The sequence below is a fragment of the Malaclemys terrapin genome, chromosome 9 (genome assembly GCF_027887155.1).
Source record: "Malaclemys terrapin pileata isolate rMalTer1 chromosome 9, rMalTer1.hap1, whole genome shotgun sequence".
Taxonomy (NCBI): domain Eukaryota; kingdom Metazoa; phylum Chordata; order Testudines; family Emydidae; genus Malaclemys; species Malaclemys terrapin.
Window position 1 is genome coordinate 18,993,558 of NC_071513.1, and position 24,669 is coordinate 19,018,226.

The 24,669-nt window shown below is 42.0% G+C and overlaps 1 protein-coding gene across 1 annotated transcript in view; it reads left to right on the forward strand.

The window, feature by feature from the left end:
* Nucleotides 1-10,162: 10,162 nt before the first annotated feature.
* Nucleotides 10,163-24,669, forward strand: part of ALG13 (ALG13 UDP-N-acetylglucosaminyltransferase subunit) — a 56,878-nt gene continuing 42,371 nt past the window's right edge. The window contains exons 1-5 of the mRNA XM_054039696.1: nt 10,163-10,351; nt 10,612-10,774; nt 12,037-12,175; nt 14,657-14,762; nt 23,853-23,993. Of these exons, the coding sequence (XP_053895671.1) occupies nt 10,271-10,351; nt 10,612-10,774; nt 12,037-12,175; nt 14,657-14,762; nt 23,853-23,993 (630 nt within the window). The 5' untranslated portion in view covers nt 10,163-10,270. The remainder of the gene's footprint in view (nt 10,352-10,611; nt 10,775-12,036; nt 12,176-14,656; nt 14,763-23,852; nt 23,994-24,669) is intronic.

Here is a 24,669-nt window from a genome sequence, read left to right on the forward strand (position 1 = left end):
TCCACCATCTGGTTTGCCTCCACATAACTGATATTTTTGACATTGCTGGTGATGAAAATTATTAAAATTTAAAGAAACACAAGAAGTGAGTAGAAATATTTTTTAGCACAGATTCTGTTTGGATCAGAATCTCTAAACATATATAAAAAAAAGAGCGCTGGCACAGACTGGATAGTTCGAAGATTCTCAGTTTGAGATGCCTGAGTGAGGCTCAGAAGTACCAAAAATCACCACTTTCTATTGATGTTAGACTGCCTTTGTGGAAGAGTTAGTGGTTACAGGGCAGACCCCACCTGGACAGATAAATACATCACAAAGCTGTCATTGCTATTGGCACCCTTGGTGGCAACTTTATAGGCCTAGGAATGAATGGACAGGCCCACCAAGCTCCCCTCTCATCTCAGCGAGGAAAAGGCAGTTATGGGGGAGCTGGTGCCACCAATACCTGTGCGGTACTTGTTCTGTAGATAAAATGAACTTAAATTCCTCAATGCCACGAGACTGGGACTTTTCATAAGAATTATATTTACTAAAAGAAAACACAGTATCAGGTTCAAGCCCAATTTAAAAATTAAAAGAAGAGGATAAGCAGAGTTCAAAATAATTAATGTCCACCTTAGATGTCACGTAGAGGAGGAGGTGTACATCCCTCAGGCAGTTTTTGCTGTGACCAGACAAGCTGTCAGTCTGAACATAGCACAATTCCCGAAGTCTCATGCAGATCCCTATATCCGTCTGTAACTTTCTTGAGCACCTCCCAGTGGCTGGGTGTGGCATGGCAGTCCTTTTCTCATCCCCTGGTGCCTCTTGCAGCAGCAGGCTGTTGAACTTGGTTGGCAGGTCTTCGGTGGCTCACTCCTCTACCCTGGTTACAGTCAAAATGAACCCCTTCCAAGATAGACAGTTTTTGTTGGACTCTACTATCTGTCCTCACCAGGGTCTTCAGCCCCGACTCTGGACCCTTTAAATTCAGCTCTTTGCTCAGGCTTTTAAAGGAGCCTTGTCCCCTGCTCAGAGGTTACACCACTTTGCTGATGAGGGAACCCAGCCCCACTCATTATTTCAGGTTCCAACACCCGCTACATATCACTCACTTCAATTAGTTGCTGCTGTTTCCCTGGACCTCTTCCCAACTGGCCCCTTTATCTTCACCCCTGACCTTAGGGTTAAAGTTCTCAGGTCCTCTCTCCCCCAACTTAAGCAAATGCAGCCAGTCAAGCTTCTGTGGCCAGAGAGAAGCCCCTTTCCTTGCCTCTTTGGTCCCAGCCCAGAAGTGCCCTGCTAAAACCATGCAGCTCCTTTTATCTGAGCCTGCTGGGCTGCTGATTGGCTGCTTCCATGAGACCTCCCTAGCTGGCCTGGAGGACCCACCTTTGCTGGGGCAGGATGTAGTAGGACCACAGAACCTCCTGTAGGGAGCCACAAAGGCCAGGTACAACCCATCACACTGTCCATCCACTGTGAAATGAATGTAAAATCCATTCAGATTCTCTCTACATTTTGTTTTTACAATGAGCTTGGAAATAACAAATGGATGACAGCTAATGAAAGGGACTGAAAAGAGTAAAAATTAGTCTATTTGATGCCTTTTGAGCCTGGTGTAATGTCTGTCTGAATGTGCAGTACTGCCCTCTATTGGCTACACAATGTATCATACTTGTTCAGTGCTTTGCTGCTTTTTCAGTTTCCTCCTCAGGCGTTTAGCAGCGCTTTTAGTTAACTAGATGCTTAAGCTATTCCCACACTGCATGTACATTGTATAGCCAACAGTGGTGATGTCTATACATCTCTATTGGTAGGGTTATATTGAAAGGAGGAACAGAATATTTTAGATGTAAAGCAGGTCTTTGTGCCTGTGAAAATGCACATATACCACCTCAGGGTCTGATTACACTTATACTAACACAGCTGCCTTTGGAGAATAAAGCACAGAGATTTCAGTGAATGTGATTTGCCTGGATGAAAATTAATTTAAAATAAAATAGGTATATCCAAGGGATTGTGTGAAAATCTGAACTGGTATTGGACTCACATGGTGGATTGCTGCTGATGTATTTTCTGGTAGCTGGGATACAGGAATATCATTTCACAGAGAGCAAGAAACAGTGCCAAAGTGTCACCAGCTGAGGTTCCCTAGAGGATATGCAAGAGACTGGTTGCCAGGAAACGCCAGCCATATTGAACCTTCACAGCCAGGATAGCTCTCCCTATGTTACAGACTCCCTTTCAGCCCTTTGCAGAGGCCTGTATTTTGTCCACTATCCAAACTATTTTGTTTCCTTTTCAATTTTATGCATGTCTCTTACACTGACTGTAAGTTATTGTTTTCTCTTGGTTTATTTGAGGCCCATTTTCCATTTCTGTAATACAGCATTTTTATCTACATGTTTGAGAGGAAACTAAGCATCATGTGTATGCAGCAAACCAGATTCTCAGCTGGTATAAATCAGCATAGCTCCATCGCAGTCAGTGGAGTTACACCAATATACATTAGTTGAGGATCTGACCAAATATAGGCTAAATACCAACTTCTGTTCACATGAGCCAAGTCAGAATAACGGGGAATACCCCAATCCATTGTCAGGGCACAGAGCACCAGCACAGCTGTGCTGTACTATGGATTATACTTCAGCCCATGGACTCAGCCCCAGGCATTCAAGAGTCATGAGACAGGCCTCAGAAAAAAAAAATCACTAAAAATCATATCACATTTTCAAGCCTTTCTCTGCAGCCATAAGGGCTAGAAACCAACTTTAAAAAAATAATTCTCACATGAATCCAGGAGCTGGGGATATAACACAGACACCAAATATTGCAAGACTCACTGTAAAAGTCATGAGTTGGCAACACTGTGGACTATAGTAGTGGTCACACTATCTAAATCCCCTCCTTATGTGGAGGATTAATCCAATCAATGCACTATCCCTCTGCCACTGCCCAGTTCCCTCATGCACCTTCTCCCATCCTCTTCTCCCCGCACAGCATTCCCACTGCTTTTGGGGCCCTGTACAAGAAGGAAAGGATTTGTACCTGTTTTCTGATGTAAAGCTCTCCATGGAAATGTACCCACCTATTTTCATTTATTTATAATACTTTTAATTTGTAATATGTTTACAGTTAGATAAGTATGCAGATTTCCCCCCCATTTCAATTTCCTTCCTGCATGCAATATTTCATACATAAACTATTAAATGCACTCCAGAGTAGTAAGGGCTCCCTGGTGATAGGCCATCAATCTTGGATGTTTTAGATTAAATACATTGAAAACAGATTATCTTTGACAGGCTGGTGATGTAAGGTCAGGTCTTGCAAGGTGCTGAGTACACGCAACACACATAGAAAATGAAGGTGATTAGCATCAAAAAAAGTATCAGGCCTATTTTATATGGGAAGAATTCTGCTGTGCTTTCCTAACTTTGAAACATGTTTTGATAACAGAGCTTTGGTTAATAACTACAATGGAATAAAAGTTATGTACATTTGGGATCAAAGTTAGTTCAAAACTCATAACACATATGGGGCTTACCAAGAGGTCAACCTACTAGTTTTTTCTTTAGCAATGTGTAATATTTATTCTTACTTAACATGGCACACTCCTGAGAAGCCCTAGGGGAGTCACAATTCAAGCCAAATATAGAACACCGACAGGTATCATTCAGAAGGTTTTAGAATACAGCATAAAATGATATCTGGATGAGCATAGGCTATAGCTTTTTGGGACATGGACACACAGATGGCCAAAGCAATCTTTGATAATAAGGAAGGAGGACTGTATTCATTCCCACAACACTAACAGCACGTACGCCAAACCTCAGCATTACCAGTCATCTGAATAATAGACAGTCTGAGACTAGTGAAAACTCAATTTTTCTGAATATGCATTTTAATCTACTGATATGAAGTTTTAGGAGGCAACTAACAAGACTGAGTATCAATATTTTGTTTCTGCTTACTAATGTATTGGAGTGGCTTCGTGTCTGTACCTTTATTTTAGAAAAGACTTTCCCCCACCTACCTTTATATGATATTTCAGAACTATTAGAATATTCTATTGAAAGGTTGTTTTTGTTTTGTTTTTTAAAAATATCACTTATGTATTCTGAAAATGATTTAGAGACTTACTGACTCCGAGGCAGAATCTGATCTCAATCACACCTGTGTAAATCCGGAGTATTAACATTCAACCTAAACTCTGGCTTTCCCACATCCATGCCAATATTATATCACATCATAATATATACTACATTCAAATACAACCTTCCTAAATATCCATTAATCGGTACAGTCTGCTTTATTTAAGTTAAACAATTTGCAGTTTGGCTTGTGCTAAATTAAAGCAATAGGGCATTAATTATTATTGCCAATGAACCATCAACATGACAAACAGTTGTATAATCAGATTCACTAAATCTTTTGTGCATCTTCCTAAAAAACTCGTTGTTGTGTGTGACCTTGTCATATTAACTAACACAGGAAATAAATAGGATTAGTGCTTATTTTTGATAGTTCCTTCTCACATGTACAACTGTATATTGCATTAGGGTTAAGATAGTGTATTTGTGGTTCAGTTTCTGTGGCCAATAAAGGATTATTCTTTGCTACAAGGGTTGAGACTTGTATATATGTATTCGATATTAGATATTAGGGTTTTTGTTTGAATAAAAAAATTAAAAAAAAAAAAAAAAAAAAACACACTACCCAAGAAGAATTTTGACCCCCAACAAGGGAGAGGTGCCAAAGACTTCATGAAGTCCATTAGGTCTTCACTGATTTTATGTGGAAATCACTCTGATGCTACAATGATGGATGGCAGTAAAAAATCCTAAGGTAGATAGAATTCCTCCTGCCCTGCAGGAAGTAAGAGTCATAGCTAGAGGAACTTGGGGACATTCAATGGAAGTCACCCATTCCTACAGGCAGGAAATCTCCTAACAAAAGCAATTTTAAAGTGCCAGGATTCTCATCCTGCAAAAGCTTATGCATATGACTAGCCCCACTGTACTCAGTTTTCAGTTAATATTGCTCCTCTCAGCAGTAGAATTGCCATGTAAATAGGATAAAAATAATTTTCATCATAGTTTTAAAATGATTATTTATAGTTTTCTCAATAAACACTCCTGCTATCCTTGCTTATGTAAGTAGTCCCATTGATTTCAACGGCATTTGACACATGAATAAATGTTACAAGCTCAATCCCTATAAAAGTAAGATATGAGGAAACAAAAATTTTACCACATTCTCAGATGCTAGCTGTACTCGGTTAGCATTCCATGTGCTAACTCATGCTTATCTACAGTGACTGATGCATCATCAGCACAGGTTGTACTGGAACGGGGTACATAGAGTGGGATGTTTGCGTCATGGGCGCTGCTCTTCAGAGCCCTACAAAACAAAATTAAGACACTGTAAAACTTTTTGAAAACATTCCCATGTTCTGTGCTCATATGATAATATTACTGCTTTTCAGGAAGGTTTTAATTAGGAGACTGCTTAGCACATATGGAAATCTAATGCTCTGTACAGTACTGTATAAACAGTAAAGGGATGTGGTTATCTTGAAAATCTCATTTAAATCTGACCATTTTGATATTGTTACAAGTTAACTCCGAAAAGGTCTATAATTTGAAAGACAGAGGGGAAAACTATTTTCCCTCTGTTTATTAGTAAGTTTCCTTTGTGCTTTGACAGCACTTTGTGTATGGCCCATTGCACTTCCTCCACTAACACAATGACCTCGCTCTTGCCACAGGAAGACAGTATCAGATTTGCACTGTCCCATAAATAGGGCTTCTGATTTTCAGTTTTTATGAACACCAATAAAATACCCCCACTTAAAAAAAATAAACTGGAGTTTATCCAATAAAAACCAGCAACGGTTACTTGTACCTAAGGCTCATCTACACAAAGCAGTAATGCAGACTACAAGGGAGTGATTTCTAAAGCATATACTATAGTAGAAGCAAATATAATAGAAGCCCTACCCATATACCATATGTGTAAGATAGTCCTCTCAGAGCACCCCCTTGTGGCACAACATGGCCCTGCTGATACTGGCTTTAGCTCCATCTGGGGCCCTTGTAAGAAGTCACCCACAGACAAGAATACTGTAAACTAAGATTTCTGCTTTGTAAGGTTTTATTTATTAAGTCTCTAACAGCAAATCAAACCACTCCTTCACTCCCCCAGTCCAGCCCTTGTTCCCAGGATCCTATAGCCCTCCTCCTATGATCTGCTGCACTCTTAACTCACATAGGTTTTTCCCTTCTTAAGTCAGAAATGCCACAGCTCTCCTTTTGGGCTCTGTACTGATCATTCAGGCCAGCTGCAGCCTTTACACAGCTCCATCAAAGCTAGCCCCTTTCAACTCTATAAAGCAAAACAGGCCTCATCTCCCTTTCTGGAAGCTTCCCTTTTATTACCAGGCCTGAACTAATTTACCCATATGACCTCCCAGTCATAGAGCTACTCTAATTTCCTGCACCTGGGGAGGCAGACGAGTCACAGGTGGGAAAGGGGCCAGTCAAGCTGTCACCTTGTGACAATGCAAAGCACAGTTGCGTACAAGTTTGCCTGCTGGTTTGTACTGTGGGTCACTTTGTAAGAAAAAGTCTGTCATGTGGACTCATCTCCCATCCCAACACCTCTCTAATCCCACTTCTTGGTTCTCATAGGATTGTATTCTATGAGGCCAGCAGGAGGTATGCTTTTCCACAGGCCTTGCAAGAGGATGGTAAAAAAGCAGAGGCAAAGCTGAAACTGAAGGCAGGAAAGTGCTTAGACAGAAAAGCAGATGTGTAACTCTGACCATGGCTGGTGATGATAATCACAAACCTTCCAAGGGGCCCTTCTAAACATCAGCCGGGGCCGGAGGGGTGAGAGCAGAAAAACCCTTTTACAGTTATTTTTCCTTTTAAAATTATTTAATTTCCCTTTGATTTGTTAATCCTCACACCTCTCTTCCTCCCCCTTGCCCCCCTGCAAGCATACATAGGTAAGTAGAAGTAATCCCATTTTTCAGGGGAAGACACAGAAAAGGTAAATAGTTTGCCCAAGATGCAATAGCCTGTCAGTGATAAAGGCAAGATTAAAACTCAGGAGCACAATGGATCCTAGCCTGGTGCTCACTCCACTAGGCAATGCTTTCTGTCTCATTGCTGTTAATTTTTAAGCTCTTTGCAGTTACATGTCAAGGTAACGTGCATTCTTGGCTCTCCTGAAAGGTTTGCCTTTTATAACCTGAAGCATTTAAAATCTTTTATGTCTCCTTTGTGCACAGGATTTTTTTGAGGTCAACAAAGGGTTACCAGACACTAATTTCCAGGAGAACATGCATAATTTCTGGGATTTATTTTTAGTTAATGCTCTCTATCTGCAAGACCACATACGGAGCCAGAGTTATTTATGCTCACAGGATTCTAAATAAAATATAAACCCAAGAATTGAAACCACATTTGTCTCTTTTCCTTCTGTCTCCCATATCATGATAGTTTTAAGTGTGTGCTGTTTTGGTATTGGTGAAAGGCTTTGCTTTATTTGACCTTCAGGTAGTGGGTGAAGCCCCAGAGGAACAATAATGGCTGTTACAAAAAATAAAAAAAGAAAAGAAAAGAAAAGAAAAAAGGAAGGGCCAGAAAGACAGAGGTCAGCTAAAGGGATTGTTGCCAATTCTTGTGGTTTTAATGCAAGTCTCACAATATTTGTTTTTTTCCTTAAAGCCCCAGCTACTGGAATAAGACATTGCAAAAGAATCTCAGCTTTCATTTTAAAATGAAGTAATTTTATTTATTTTGAAGAGAAGAGCTTGAAAAAGTGGCCCAAGAACACTTTGAAGGCTCAAAAATCATTACACAAAGAAAAAGAAAACAAAAATGTATGATTAAAAAAAAACTGTGATTTTTAAGTCAATATCATGATTTTGGGGATCTTGACTCATTATTTTTTAATGGGGTTGGCCATATTATAAATGCCTTAGGACAAATATAAAGGGCTGACGTTGCGGGTTCACTCAAAGGGTACCAGAAGAGAACAGATAGCAGAGACCTGCGGACAAGACCCCTGCTCTGAGAAGGTGTCAAGGAAGACAGTGAATGCTACTGAAGGGAAACTATGGTCATTCTGCTTATTTTCCTATCTGTACTTAACTTACTTATTTTACTTTCATATCTCTACTAAAACTACACTTCTAATATGCATTATCTTACTCTTCTAGATACTCTGGATTTTCTTCATACACAACAAGTCTCAGAAACTGCTCCACTAAGAACCTTTTATGGTGTTGGTTTGTTCCCGTGGGCTCTTACAACTGTCACTGCACCAAACTCTTTCATCCACTGACAGAGAAGGGAGGAATTCACCTGGTTTTGAGAAATCGATGCGCACCAGAATGTATCTATTAAAAGCTCTTCCTTTCCTACATATACATGCAAATATAATATTACTATTATTTTAGTATACAGTTCCACCTCCAGACATCTGAATGAACTATGTGTTTGGTTAGCATTTTCCTTTAGAAACATTGTACTAGTGAGGTACTTTAGCTCCTCCACAGAGAATAGGTGGTTTGCTCTGAAGAGAGACAACTGGAGACAGGTATCAGATGGGACCTCCAGAGGAAAAAAAAACAGGAAGGAAATTAAAAGAAACAAAGTAATTAAGAAGTAGATAGTAGCAAGTTCCAGTGGGAGCAGGAGCAATAGAATTAAAGGGTGTCTACACTTCGAGCTGGAGGGTGATTCCCAGCTAGGAATCACACCCCCAGCTCAACATCCATGTAGACATACTCAAATGTGAGCAGCCACACAGCAAAGTCAGACATACCTGAGCTAAAGTGTCCTCACTGGTGCTGCACTCACCCCTGGGTCCTTAGGCGTTTGGGGGACATATCCCATGGTTCTTGGTACTGCTCTTCCCAGTAAATTGTGGAAAAACTTGTCTGTCCTTCTAGGCAATGGGGCAGGGGACATGAAGTACAGTACTTCTGCACTATAAACTGGGAGGGTTACCAGGCCAAGTAAAAGTGGCACCTGAGCTCTAACACCCAGCTAAACTGGGTTTAAAGCATCACTAAACTCAGGTCAGAGGATTTTGAAGGGGGGGGGAGACTTGAGGGTGAGATTATGGGCAACAGCTGATTAAGAGCCTGAGTTAACTCTGCAGGGACAACAAAAGTTGCAAAAATGAACTGCATTTTAACCCTGTCAAAGGAGTAGGTTTTACAGTTATTTGTGCCAGATGTCACAGGGATAGGTGCTGCAGTAACACCAACAAATAAACCACGATTATCTAAAGGCTAATTATCCAAATTCGAGTTTGTTTGCTAAAATCTTTGAAAAGTAAGAGTTACCTATATAAATGTAAAACCATGTATAAGAGTGTAGTTGGGCCCTTAAAGCACATAGGAAGAGAGAAGTCTTTGCCCAGGTCTCCACTAACCACAGCTTTGTTTGGGAATGATTGGGTATTCCCCATTTCAGGTCTTTCCAGGGTGGTTTGTTTCATTGACATTGAGGGCAGGGGAGCACAGCACAGAAAAAATATCTGCCTTTTATCTAAGCTATGTAGAGTGTGTCTAGATGCCACAGTTGGTCAGGAATTCTTGTGATAAAAATAATTAATTAAAATTAAAATAGCAAACTAGGTGTAAACTTAGCTAATTGCATGCAACCTTCCTTGTCCCTTCTCCAGTCCCCAGCCTAGCTCCTGTCTCTTGGGAAAAGCATATCTAGCTAATCTCAACATTGCTGGGTGAAACCACCACCAAATAGCAACTCTGTGCTTAGCAGTAAAGGAACACCTGGCTCTGAGGGCAGGCTGAGTATGGCTTTGCTTACCTTTATGTCAGGGTTTACACGTGATGGGCAGGGGTTACATTGGGGGCCATGTGCATGCGTCTGTTTGTGGGCAACGTGTGTGATGGACCATGACCATTTGTCACAGGGCGTCACTGGTAGGGTGACCAGACAGCAAGTGTGAAAAATCAGGATGGGGGTGGAGGGAGGGGTTATAGGAGCCTATATAAGAAAAAGACCCCAAAATCGGAACTGTCCCTATAAAATCGGGACATCTGGTCACCCTAGTCACTGGGGTGACACTGGTCCCTGGGGGAGCTGGCTCGGGGACTCGCCGCCTGCAGGTCCCTTGCTCGGGTCAGGCCCGGCTTTGCTGAACCGAGGGCGCCCCCTAGCGGCCGCTCGCAGCCCGGCTTTCCGGGAGAGACGCCGCTTGGCCGCCCCCGGACCGGCTCAGCGAAGCGGCCGGCCTGGAGCCGGCCATGAAATCGGCCTTTGTCACCGTGGGGACGACCAGCTTCGAGGAGCTGATCGCCGCGGTGACCGCCCCGGAGACTCTCCAGGTGAGGCCGAGGCGCCCTTCCCGCAGGCGGCGGGGCCTAGTGCGACCCTGGGCCTGCCGCGGCTCCCGGCTCGCGCCGCAGGCCCCAGCCGGCCTGGCTGCTCCCTGCCCGCGGGGGGGTGTCTGCTGGGCCCCGGGGCGTTCCCCTCACTCGGCGCGGTGCTGGCCCCCGGGCCGGCCCAACCCAGCCCGCCTCGTGCCCGGGCCAGGAGGCGCAGAGCCCGGGGCGATGTAACCTCCCCTCCCCCCGTCTCGCTGTAGGTCTTGCGGCGCCTCGGCTACGGCCGACTCGTGCTGCAGGTTGGCAGAGGGGCGGCGGCCCCGGCCCCGTTCCGCACGGCGGCGTTTACACTGGACGTGTTCCGGTTCAAGGAGTCGCTGGCTGAGGAGCTTGAGAGAGCGGATCTGGTGATCAGCCACGCAGGTAACGCGGCTCCGGGGGGGGGGTGTTTGAGCGTCTGGCGGAGGCAGGTGTCCGGGGTCAGGGAGGCGAGCTCTGCTCTCTGCTGCGGAGAGGCTGCCTGCTTTGGGCCAGAGCAGGGCCACTCTGGTGAGCTGAGGGGCTGGGTTTGCTCTGGGGCAGGGGTCAGGAAATAGCCTGAGGGGCCACTGCCAAGTTTTAGAGCTTTTAGCTTTGTCACTCTGATGAAGTGGGGATTGTCTGTAATAGTTTCATGACACCGGTGCGTGCCTCAGTTTCCCCTATATGCTGCATTGTTACCCAAGGGGTGGAAAAGGGCTCTTTGCTCTCAGGGCAGGTTAACAGGCATTGATATGAATATCACCTGGCTGTCTGAGCTTCAGTGGGGCATTGGAAAAGGACTGGCAGAGGCTGACCCCATGCCAATGGAGAATTTGAGAAGATAGTGGCAAATCCAATCACCGGGATAGTGACAACTAACAGCCAATGACCCAGAAGGAGAGAGATTTCCCCACCTCTGCAGGGTAGCTCAGCAACATACCAGCTCAAGGACAAAGGATGGGAAAGCTGTGAGGTGGGGGATAAGAATTGATGGCTGAAAGGAGACATCTCTTAGCTGGGAACTGACTAAGGAGGTTAGAGAGAGAGAGCTTGAACCCTGTGGGTCACTACAGCTTGGCTGGACTCTGAGTTAACTAGAATGGTGTGTGCCATGGTTTAAGCTTAATTTCTCTATGCTGACCTAAAAACGTCCGATGCTGTGTTCCAGTTGACTAATAAACCCTAATGTTTTGACAATGCAGTTGGAGTATGTCTGCAAATGCTTGATGAGGTGCATTAATTCCCGAAGAGTGGACAAGTCCCCACCAGGACTCTAGCTCAGTTGGACTCACTGAACAGAGCTCACAGTGTGAAACGGGAGTGCTGGAGCCCCAGAGGTCATGTCTAAGGAGGCGGTGAGGCCACAAGGCCCACCCTGTGCGGGAAGAGTGAGACCCCTTGGGGGGATTGGCATGCTGAAGGTGTTCCTCCTAGAGAGTTTTCCAAAGCTAGAGGCAGAGCACCAATTCTAGGGATCCGTGACCCAGTTAAAAATTTGTAAAATTTTAGTTAAAACTCCCATTCAAACCAAATGACAGTGGAATCATACAGCATAATGGGAGTATGGCCTGAGTAAATACTTCAGGGTTAATTGTGTTTTACTGCAAGAGTGTAAGGTGAAACTTGGATGCAAATACTGTTCATGTTACTGATTTCTTCTGTAGGTGCAGGCACTTGTTTGGAGACACTGGAAAAAGGAAAACCACTCTTGGTGGTGGTAAATGAAAAGCTGATGAACAATCATCAGCTAGAATTAGCCAGGCAACTATACAGAGATGGACACCTCTTTTACTGTACTTGTAGGTATGGCACATATTTTCATATCATTTGTGTCTCCTCCTAAGGGTAGAGCCAATTGTTCTCACTTTGTTCCCTTAGAAGAAATTGACAGCAGCCATCTTGACTGAACGAGTATTATTATTAATAGTATTAAGGTAGTGCATAGGAGCCCTAGTCATGGCCCAGGACCCCATTGTGCTAGACATAGTTTTCACAGTTTTATTTTACAGTGTCACTTACAACACATAGATTTATTGGGGGGTGGGAGGGATCTCTTCTCTGCAACTGTACATCAAAGGCAAAAATCAGTAACTCTTCCTCAAACAGACAATGACTAGATTGGGCATAGCTCCCTCCAGAGCTAGTCTACCACTGCTATATATTTTTCCCAAGGTAGATTACTACTAGAGTTACGCTTGGTGCTACTTTCACCAAACGGTTGAAAATCTGGTTCCAAGGTTATCATTTTTAAGGGCACTACTGATTCCGATTAAATGACAAACACTCTAAACAGAGCAAAAGTGTAGGAGTTTGAGTTATAGTTATTCAAACTGTTCAGAAAAACAAACAAACAAATCCAAACCTCTGAAGTTGGTAGAAAGCAGCACTGGCCAATAGATCTAAGTAACATACCTTGTAAGGTAAATTTAATAAAAGGCCCTGTCTCTTCAGAAGCTTCTATTTGAACTTATTTAGGTCTTCATGTTGAATACAGCCTTAAAACAACATCAGAAGTTTGGGTTGATCAACCACTATCCTACCCAGAAAGACAGTTGTTGAATAACCATTTAGATCTGACACAAGCTCTCTTGCCTTGCACACTGATTACTCCTGCTGTCAACTTAATTCTAACACCTGGTCAAGACTCTATATGGCTGTCTGTGGTCAAGAGATCTTAGGAAGGTAAAAACAGGATACAGATTGGATAATGTGAAATGCATTCACAAGTGTCTTAAATTTAAGTAATCTTATTACTTATATAGTGCATGGTACTATTAATGAATAAAATAAGATGAAGTCCCTCCCTCAAGGATCTTAAACTTAATATATACACAGAGAACACAATGAATATTATTGTCCTTCATAAGTGAAAATCATTCAGGAAAAATTAAGAAGGGAGAGTGGGAAGGCTTTAGGATACATGTATGTTTTATGATTCATGTTTGGGAACTTTGGGTTATCATAGTAATTTCTTATGTTTTGGTAAATTTAAAACTACTTCATGAGACATAAATAACCAAGTGAAAATGTTTAGTGGAAGAAGAATTTTGAGAAGGGATCTGAAGGGCAGACAAAAAAGGGAGTGTACGGTGGCTTTTGACCTGGGACAGCACCTAACCCACTCTGAATCTGGGTCCACATTGAAAGGAAAAACCATTGGTCATGTTACTCCTGGGGAAATTCGGCAACAAAAAAATCCAAAATTCTGCATATTTTATTTGTCAAAATAATGCAATATAAACACACCAGTTTCATTTATTTTGGTAATTTATTTAAACTACCATACAGGAAAAAAAAATCACAATAACTGTTCAGCATTTCCTAAACACATGAAAGTTCAGTCACAACTACTTGGTAGCCAAGACCCTGCATGCCAGTTATAATCCTGGATTTTCATTTACATTACTTTTATTTTGGTGTTCTGTAAAGTAGACTGCCACTTTAAATTGCTCAGACTTTCACACATGAGAGTCATACAGTTTGCTAATCATTGTTCTGCATTTATTTTAAATGGATAAGTAAAGTAGATCCTGAGCTGTAATCTAACCCCATTGTGCCTCTCTGGCATAGGAAAAAAAGGGAGAAAGCCCATAGACCTTCCTAGCTGAGGAGTCCGTTACTGTCATTTACAATAAGGCTCCTTTACACCACTCTGACAAGGTAAAAGACAATGGAAACATTAGCAGCCTGCTTGTTTAGTTGTTACATTTCTGCTCTGCCTCAGGGACGGAGCTTGCTTCACACTGCCCTATGCCAGTCCAAGCCCAGGATGCAGCAATAGCGATGAGAGGGACAGAGTGAGTCTCTCTCACTCATTTGCACCACCTTACTCTCTCTCCACAGACACACACACGCATATCCAGCCTCCCTTCCCTCCCATCAACCCCCCATGGTGATCTGCTCTCTGCTGCCGGCTGCTCCCAGCAGATGTGCCCTGGCTGCTGCTGAAGGGGCATGTGTTCCCCACAGATTTCTTTGCTCCCCCATTTTTCTGCAGGGGAGTCAATAAATCTGCGGAGGGTATGAATTCTGCTCCCCCCACACGGCACAGAATTCCCCCAGGAGTATTGCTGAAATAGTATCATTTTCATTTTGCTAATTCTCTTTCCACCTATGGTGTCTCTTTTCCCTCTAATGTGTGTTCTTGTTCCTAATCTAATGCCAAAGGGACTCATGTGCGTGCATGCTTTAAGGTAGGATTAGAAAAAATAGTGAAAGACAAAATACCCCCATGTGAAGTATTTAATCGTTCATGTTGCCTTTGGTTTTGCTTTGTTTTTATAGCACCCTTTTGGAGTCATTGAAGTCAATCAATTTGTCAACACTGAAACCCTTTCCTCCTGGACAGCCAGAAAAGTTTGCTGCATTCTTGGACAGAGTTATTGGATTTGAATAACTAATCCAGAAAAATGAAAATGTTAGTATGTGATCAAATTCTTCTAATGTCACTTCCTTAATAGGAAAATCCACTTATTCAAACCAACACTTTTTGTATCAACTGAACATAAATATGCCTGTTCAATTTCAACTGACATTAAATATTTTCCCATTTAATGCCAATTTAAAATCTACTGGCATCATGCTTCAAGTAACACAGTAGAAGTATAGGGTTATTTTTTGTTTGACAACTCTATCTAAAGGACTTATCTAGCAAGAGCCAAGGAAAGCCAGAAACTAAAGGCCCACAACTTGACTCTTGCAGACAAGGTCCAGATGGCAAATCCAGCTAACAGACAAAAAGATGTTTCCTTGCAATTTTCAGTCTCAACTGTGTGTAAGATCTTAAAGAGAAAGAGAGAAATCCTAAACGAGTAGCACAATAGTTCAAACTACAATCAAAAATGGCAATGGGTGGGGAAAAAGAACGGGGTAGAGGAGGCAACAGAAATGGGACTTGAAAATTTTGAACCAGTCAACAGGTGGCTTTACTGGCAGAAAGCATGAACTAACATTGTATTTAAATGGAGCCACGGTGAGAGAGATACTGGTATCTGAACTCAAGCACTGGACAACAGATGTCCTACCTTCAGTCTTGGCCAAATTCTCTTTGGAGGACATTTATTGCTGATTTACTTTACAGCAATCCCAGAGGAAATTCTGGTCTTTAAAAAGTCATAATTAGCAGCAAAATAGCAAAGGAAAGAGTCACTGTTCTTGTGTGTGAAAGCCAAACAGGCAAAGATAAAATGAAAATTCTTGTGATTGAAAAAAGGAAAATGCCATGTTGTTTTCCTGGTGTCCCCTCCCTGTCTACGATCTATAAAGCAAACAGGAATGCATAAATGATTGTCATCAGAGTCACTGAATGGCTTATGAACATTGACCAAGAGATGAGGGGAAAACAAAGGGAAAATTGCAGTGATTCTCAATTGTTCAGCCCATCCTATACCGGAATTTACAAATGTGAAACTGAACTTTCTGCTGCCCTGTACAATTTCTCTACACCAGACTACAACTGAAGGGGTTATTCACAATTTAAAGCTCCATTATAGAAAGATCATGGTGCATAAAATCTTCATGCAAACTGATGGTGGCACAGCAAATGTGAGAAAGTCCACAAAAGATCTTGGTGTTTTGGATGGTGTTTATGTTGCATAGTACCAGGCTGGAGGTAACAACTTTGTCAGTTGTAACTGAAAAGTTGGTTTTGCAGCTGACATCAAGGAAATCACACTCTTATCTTGGAGGACTTTTCAGCTGAACTTGGTGAGACTTATGTCCTTGGCTGATTTACATGAATACTCTAATACAGATGCTGACCTTGAATGCTTAAGTCAGATGACATAATTAAGATCTTTGTAGATCAGTTTTGGAGCCTACTGAAGTGAACAAAACTGGGGAGGAAGATGCAGTCCTAAAACTAACCAAAGAAGCTGTTTTTAGAACAAGCTTTTGGTTGTAGTGAAGTGAATAAAATTATTACTAAATCCATTCTACAGTTTGATAAAGCCTCAGTCTCTGTCAGGTACTAACAGCATCATCTGATCCCATCTACAAGGCCAAATAGTGTTTTAACCATATTGGGAATTAATGTGAAACCAGGCCCTCCACCACAGCAGCTTCTTTTATAATATAGCCTGGTCCACACTTGGAACAGAACTGTACTAGTTACATTTATGTTGATACATAGTTTTTATCAAAGTTCTAACCACTTCTCCCAGATCACTGCAGTGTGGTTGGGTTTTGTTTTATACTAACAGTCACACGCAGTGGTACGCTGCTAAAAAGTTAGTCTTTGACAAAATTCACTAGCACAATTTTCAGGAGAAAAAGAATCCCTGTCCACACTGACTGACACCCTGCTAGTTACACCCATATCAACAACCATGTTTTAGTGTGGTTCTGATCATTGTAAGTAGGATACAAGCCAACCTAAGCCTAAATTAATGTGCTCTTCCTCTAAATGCTCTTTAAATGTGTTTGTATGTGAAAGCGGACAGTGATGCGGTTCCAACTGTCACAGTATATGTGAACACAAACGATTGAAACAAATTAATTTTATTTCATTAATGCCTATTGAGCTAGGCAGCATACATACTTAATAAAAAGACAGTCCCTCCTCCTAAACGTTTATAATTTGTTTTGATATTTTCCCCCAAATTTAGCTGTGTGATTTTGGACATGCAACAAATATGTGAAAGGGACAGAGCAGAACAGAAGCTTTTGTTTGGAGTATTAAAGAGCTGAAAAGAGGAAAATTGGCTCAACTTAATAATTTCCTAAAAAAAAGTATGAACACACACTGTGCAACAGATTTCAGAATTCTTAATTTCAATTATGTACCTTCTGCTGACATCTTTATGTCAACAAATGGGTTTTTTTACATGTCATAGCATCAAAAAAGCAAGGCAAGGAATCTGATGTATTTATTCACAAAAATGTACAGTGAAGTAAGGTTTGTATTAGGGCTGTCAAGCAATTAAAAAAATTAATTGTGATTAATCGCATTAATAAAATACCATTTATTTTAAATATTTTTGGATGTTTACTACATTTTCAAATACATTAATTTAAATTACAATACAGAATACAAAGTGTGCAGTGCTCACTTTAGTTTTTATGACCATTTTTTTTACAGTGCAAATATTTGTATTTTTCAGTTCACCTTATATAAGTACTGTAGTGCAATCTCTTTATCATGAAAGTTGAACTTACAAATGTAGAATTATGTACCAAAAAAACTGCATTCAAAAATAAAACAATGTAAAACTTTAGAGCCTACAAGTCCACTCAGTCCTACTTCTTGGTCAGCCAATCACTCAGACAAAATAAGGTTGGTAACAATTTGCAGGAGATAATGCTGCCTGCTTCTTGTTTACAATGTCACCTGAAAGTGAGAACAGGTATTTGCATGGCACTGTTGTAGCAGGCGTTGCAAGAGATTTACGTGCCAGATACGATAAAGATTCATATGTCCCTTTATGCTTCAACCACCATTCCAGAATACATGCTTCCATGCTGATGATGGGTTCTGCTTGATAACGATCCAAAACAGTGCAGACTGACACATGTTCATTTTAATCATCTGAGGCAGATGCCACTAGCAGAAGGTTGATTTTCTTTTTTGGTGGTTTGGTTCTGTAGTTTCCGCATCAGAGTATTGCTCTTTTAAGACTTCTAAAAGCATGCTCCACACCTCATCCTCTCAGATTTTGGATGGCATTTCAACATCCCCAACAGTAATTTTCTGGCCTGGGAAGTAAGTCCTTTCTTGCAGCTGTTCGAACAGCATGGAGTTCTTAAAGATACGAGCGTCATGCACCTTTCCCGGCCATCCCACGTTAATGTCAGTGAAACGTCCCTTGTGATCTGCCAGTGCTTGCAGCACCATTGAGAAATACCCCTTGCAGTTTATGTACTGGTTGGCAAGATGGTCCAGTGCCAAGATATGGATATGCATTCCGTCTATTGCCCCACCACAGTTAGGGAACCCCATTGCAGCAGCCAATCCACTATGGCCTGCACATTTCCCAGAGTCACTACTCTTGCTAGCAGAAGGTTAGTGATTGCCTTGGCTACTTGGATCATAGCAGCCCCCACAGTAGATTTACCCACTCCAAATTGATTCCCGACTAACTGGTAGCAGTCAGGCGTTGCAAGCTTCCAGAGGGCTATTGCCACTCGCTTCTCAACTGTCAGGGCAGCTCTCATCTTGGTATTCCTGCAGGTCAGGGTGGGGGAAAGCAACTCAGAAAGTTCCAGGAAAGTGGTCTTATGCATGTGAAAGTTTCACAGCCACTGGGAATCATCCCATACCTGCAACACTATGCAGTCCCACCAGTCTGTGCTTGTGTGCCGGGCCCAGAATCGGCGTTCCACTGTATCAACCTGCCCCACTGCTGCCATGATGTCCCAATTGCCACATCCTGTGCTTTCAGGAACGTCTGCGTCCGTGTCCTCACAATCGTCCTCGTGCTGGCGGCTCCTAGCCAGGTTCTGCACATACTGCAGGATAATGTGCAAGGTGTTTACTATGCTCACAACAGCAGCGGTGAGCTGAGTGGGCTCCATGCTTGCCCTGCTATGGCATCTGCACGGGTAACCCAGGAAAAAAGGCACAAAATGATTGTCTGCCGTTGCTTTCACGGAGGGAGGGAGGGAAGACTTGACGACATGTACCCAAAACCACCCACGACAATGTTTTTGCCCCATAAGGCATTGGTAGCTTAACCCAGAATTCCAATGGGCAGCAGAGACTGCGGGGACTGTCGGATAGCTATCCACAGTGCCCAGCTCCGTGAGTCGAAGCTAGCCATGGTATTGAGGATGCACTCCGCCGACTTAATGCACTTAGTGGGGACATACACAATCGACTGTATAAAATCACTTTCTAAAGATCGACTTCTATAAAATCGACATAATTTCATAGTGTAGACATACCCTTAAACTCCTGTTTTTCTACTCCAGACATAGCCTAAATGTTTTCTAGACTCCAGGTTTGATTTATTTATACAGCTGCAAGTCCGTGTCAGAGTTCATGCAGGTTGAAATGTAAAAGTGCCAATAATTCCACCAAACTGAGAACAGAAAGTACACCTATATCAAATAAATAAAACATTGTTTTGAGAGTATCAGCATAATGTATACATATGCACACATATACACAAAGCACCAATGAAATGCAGCATCCTCTAAGGTGGGAGTGTGGTAACCAACTAGTATACCGCACAGTGCACAACAGCTAAGGATGGAAATTTTAGTCCAAGCACACCAGGAAAAATCACTGCTATTTCAAGAAGTGTAATTGGTTATTTAATGTCTATGGAGAGAAAACAGGACTTTGTTTAAAAAAAAAAGTTTAATTTATAATAAGCTATATTTTAAAATAATTTTAACCAGGGCTAAACAAGTTTTGTTAAACTCTTGGTCTCATATTCACAGACACCAGCATTGTTAGATGTGATCAAACCCAGCACTAAAAGAAGCTATCACTTGTACTAAGGCAGGCTGCCTCTAGTCTAAGGACTTGGCTTCACTGCAGAGTTAACCTGAGCTATAACTTGAGTGTTGCCCTCAGATCAAATCCCATCCACACACAAAAACTATTAACTCAAGCATGGTAGTTCTTTTAACTTGATTTGGCTGTCCAGTCAATGGAGCTCAAGTGAACACAACTCAGCTGGCAATTCAATCACTACAATCTGAATGTTATTTTACAATGTGGCTGTTCTCATTTGAGTTAGGCTAATTTGAGGCTTTAACTGCAGTGAAAACCTGGGTTAGAAATTAACAGACTGTACAGTCACTGTGGCCAGCCAGTAGGGGTGGACAGGTGAAGTAGGCTCTCTTATTACTAGAGCTAGGTGGGAAATGGTTTTCCCATCCAATGAAAGTTTTAAAGATTTTGAAATTTATCCTGCCACAAATTGTGACAAATTATAAATCTCATATTTTTATGAACTGAACCTGAATTGTTTTTTTGTTTTTTTGTTTTTTGGATTAGGTAAAATGAAATGTTTCCTTTTGATCATTCCAAAACTTTTTATTTTTATTTCAACCTTTTTTAACCTTTCTTTTTGGAGATTATAAATTAACAGAAATTTTCAAAACAAAAAGTTGTTTCAAACCAAAAATGAAACTTTTTGTTTAGAAAATGTTGAAACAGAATATTTTGACAATTTGAAACCATTTTTTAAAATAAAAAATTCAGTTTGGGAAATTTGTCAAAGCCAACCCTTTCCCAGAGTTTCAGTTTTGACAAATAAGCATTTTCCAGTGAAAAATATTTAGTTGGAAAACTCAGATCATCTCTACTTATTACTTAATTGTTCAATTGTCACAAAAAAGAAAAATACTGTTTGTATATCATTCTAATACACTGTATCATATATTCTCCTCCTTGCTCTGACCTGAGCTTTAGGTTGGGACGGAGACGGAAAAGATTTGAGATGATTCATTAACACTTTATAAAAAATGAAGTTATGTGTTTTACAATGTTTTTAGTACCTACTCCCCAAAAATTGTTCAGGTCTTTAACTGCTGGGACACTGTTCATATTTCATCCTGGATCATCTAAAGACTTGTAACCTTCTGATTTCCTATTATATGAATCTCTGTACAAGTCGCCATTTCTCTTCTATTGATCAGACACTCTAGTCATTTCTGAGCACTAGTATTTTTATGTCCAGGTCATGGCATTTTCATCATTTTTAGTTAAAGGAACAGTCTTTGATAACTTTTTACAGTACTAATATTAATGTTTTTCATTTTTTAGGTAAAAGGACTGGTTTGCTCTCTCATTGTAGGATTCTGGTCATCTTTTTGTAGTGTTTTCTACTAAACCATCAGAGGCCTCTACATTTGGGGGGAATCATGGCTTGTGGGATTTGGAAGTGCATTTAGTTTGCCAGTTCAAATCCAGCCCAAATCAATAGTAAACAAAAGTTTCAAAGAGGGTTATTTACTTTAAAGAAAAACAAAACCAGCAGAATAAAAGCATGTCCATCCAGGCTCTAGGTGATCTTAACAACAATTAAAAGCACAATCCAAAAATAATTACAAAGAAAATGACCAAATCAAAGTTCCATCCTGCAAGTTGCTCCCAGTGGTCTAGCCTCCTATGCCTCTGTGGAGCAGCTGGCAAAATCAGCCCATAGCAGCCATCAGTCAGCAAAATTATTAAAGTTCCTACTCTACCCTTTCTCTTCAAATGAATCTCACTCCTCCTCAGATGTCTTCTCAGACAAGCTTTGCAATATACCTATTGCAAAGGAGTTTTTAGTCCACAACAGGAAGAGGGGCCCTCAGAGAACATATTAAAAATCCCCATTCAAATTGGTAGTATCAACATGGAGACCAAGGATAGAATAGGCATGCACACTAATATTCTTCCACTGGTGAAAGTGCATTGTTAGTGTGGTGTAAGGCTTGCACTTCCATTGCCCCTGCAGTATTTGTTCTGCAAATAAATAGAAGTCTTCAGCACTCTCACCATAGGCACTTACAGGAGCATGGAAAAAGAGAGTAAGAATGACAAAAATGCCAGCAAGAGGGCTTTTAGAGGGGTTTTCCCCAAAGGCAGGGGAGAGGGATTGGCAATACCACCCATCAATTACACGATACTACTCTGCCATTATTTTGTCCTGTAAATGTCAAGCAGATACAATTATACCTGCCCCATTTTTTAAGTAAGAGTTGTAAGCCTTGACAATAGCCACATAGACTATTTTGTTTCTACTACTAAATAATGAAGTAATTGTGCAATTGGTATTAAATGTCACTCCTTTAAATACTGTTTTGCCTAAAATAAGTTGTTGTTTTTTAAAGTTCTGCATGTAGTTGTTTGATGTCGTTACATCCCTTATTAACACCTGATAAACACAAATGACAGCTGTCTTCATAATCAAACCATTTGTATTCAAATACTGCACTGTAACCAGTTTATCTGGTGTCCAATGGCACAACAGTGAATTTTTCTAATCCCAAAAATTTTCTTCAATGAGATTTTCACTTCCTAAATTGGAACAGGAAACACTGTTTGGTTACCACTTTAGGCCCAACTCTTGCAATACCTAGTTCACAGAATCCCTATGAAACTACTTAACAGTTTTGGCTGAGTAGAGACTGAAGGATTTAACCCCTAGTTTGCCACATGCTATTTATAGTCATATACAGGCACATCAGAAAAAAACCTCTAAATAATCAATATGAACTCAGCCGAACAAGAAATCCCTTCTCTTCCTGGGGTGGGATGAAGAACTAGACAGTATCTCTTGTCAGTATTTTATTAATTTTAGTCAAAGAACAATCAATTTTAAGAAAAAAAACTGAGATACACACATGGACCCTGAACCTGCATGTGAGTAATTTTACATGGGAACAGTCCCACTGAGTTCAAGGATTTGCAGGATTGGGGCCTACAAATATAAACAAGAAAGACAAATGCTTATTACTAACTTACTCTACATCTAAAGGAGTCTAGTAAAACAGATAAATTTTCATGTTCTCTTCTCTGATGCCTCATTGGTTAATTGTCACTAGCTCTGTGTATTAGGCACCTGTTTTTGAAAAGGAGTAGAAGAGCCTTTGCACCTGCCAAGAAACCACCCAAATCTGAAGGGAGGGGCGGCACAGAAAGGGCAATATAACCTACGAAAGACAAACCAGAGCAACTAATAGTGGAATTCCAAGGAAATAAAGTCTTTCTTTGTATTTTAAACTTTATTACATTTTGATGCATTACAAAAGACAAGTTAGACCACATATGCAAATTAGTCCTACATTATCTTCTATTATAGGCATATAATATAATACTACTTCACGCGTAAGCTAAACAGCATGCATTTTTAACACTACTAACAGTCCCTGGAGCAGAAACCGCTACAAGGAAACACATTTACGGAAACACAGGACCATCCCCCAGAATCAACACGTGTAGCTTTGGATTCGAAGCCTGTCCTTGGGGGCTGGTTCGGTTTCAAACACTTGTGATTGTTTTCCCTCCCTTGGGATGTTATGCAAGGCGAAGAGGAGTGAGCAGTCCCCAGGCCCGGATGCCAGTTCTGTAACTTTTACACTTTGCTCCTATGAGCAGCGCCATGGGGCTTGAGGCACCGATTGATTCCCTGGCCCGCTGTCCCCAGGGCCGGCTCGCTTTGCTATATGAGGCACGAGACCAGGGCCGATCACCAAAACGGGTGCAGGAGCATGGCCAGCCCGGGCTCATTGGCCGCAGCTGGGCTCCCAGCAAGCGACGCCACGCGCAGCCCCGTGCGCCCAGGGGACTGCTGCGCTCAGCGGCGCTGCCGCGCGCCCCCTCCCCACTCAGCGCATCCCCGCCCCACCGCCGTCTCCCCTGCAGCCTCCCCAGCGAGCCCCTCCTCCTTCCCCCCAGCCCCACGGCTCCAAAGCCCCCGGGGCCACAATGCTGCTGTCCTCCCACCAGCCTGGTGCCTGCGCCTAGTCCTCAGGCTGGACCCGGGGCTCTTGCCTCGCAGAAGTAGGAGTTCCCCCCTTGCCCCAACCCGCCCCCGGTCGGAAGATGCAGAAAGGCTGGAAGAAATACTTCGGCCAGAAATCCCTCAGCGAGGTCACCATGGATGAGTATCTGGCCAGCCTGGGGCTGTACCGCAAGCTCACCGCCAAAGACGCCTCTTGTCTCTTTCGGGCTATTTCCGAGCAGGTAAAAGGAGTTTCATTCCCACCCCCGCCTCCCCAGGGGGTGAAGTTGGGGGGCTCCCGGGGCTGCCCCTCAAGGCTCCTCGAGGGCTGAGCTTGTTCCCCTCATAGGCCTGACCTGGTCGTTTTCCCACCACCTCCTAGCTCTACTAGCTGCAGTTAAATACAATTTATGCCTTTGGGGAGATAATTTCACCTCTCCCTTCCCCCCGTTTTCCTGTCCCTTCTCTCCTAAAAAGAGCCAGATGAGCTTGTAAACGGGGTTCGACTTGTTTTCTTTTGGGGGCAGAGGGTGGATGGGGTTGGTTAAGGTAAAGTAGCATTTGCTAAAGTTATATTTCTGGCTTTGATGTATCCGTGTTGGCATAATCTTCATCTTTCTCTCCATTCCCAAAGCTGGAGCAGCAGGAGTTGGATAAAAGTTTCTAGTTCTGCTCTGTCCCTTACACAACTGTGTGTTAGTTCTAGTTTTGCAAAATGAGCTGTGGCTGGGGTCTAGTTTACCTTTTATCCCAGCTGCCAAAGGTTGGGTTAAAGGTTCTCGTTTGGACTAATATTCTACCAATGGTTACCTAATTAACAATCCTTTATTTTCCTTTAGCATCTTCAAATTCTTCCACTTTAAAATGTATGGGCAAATAACATAAGGCACAGATGTGCTGCCAAAAAGGATCATGCTA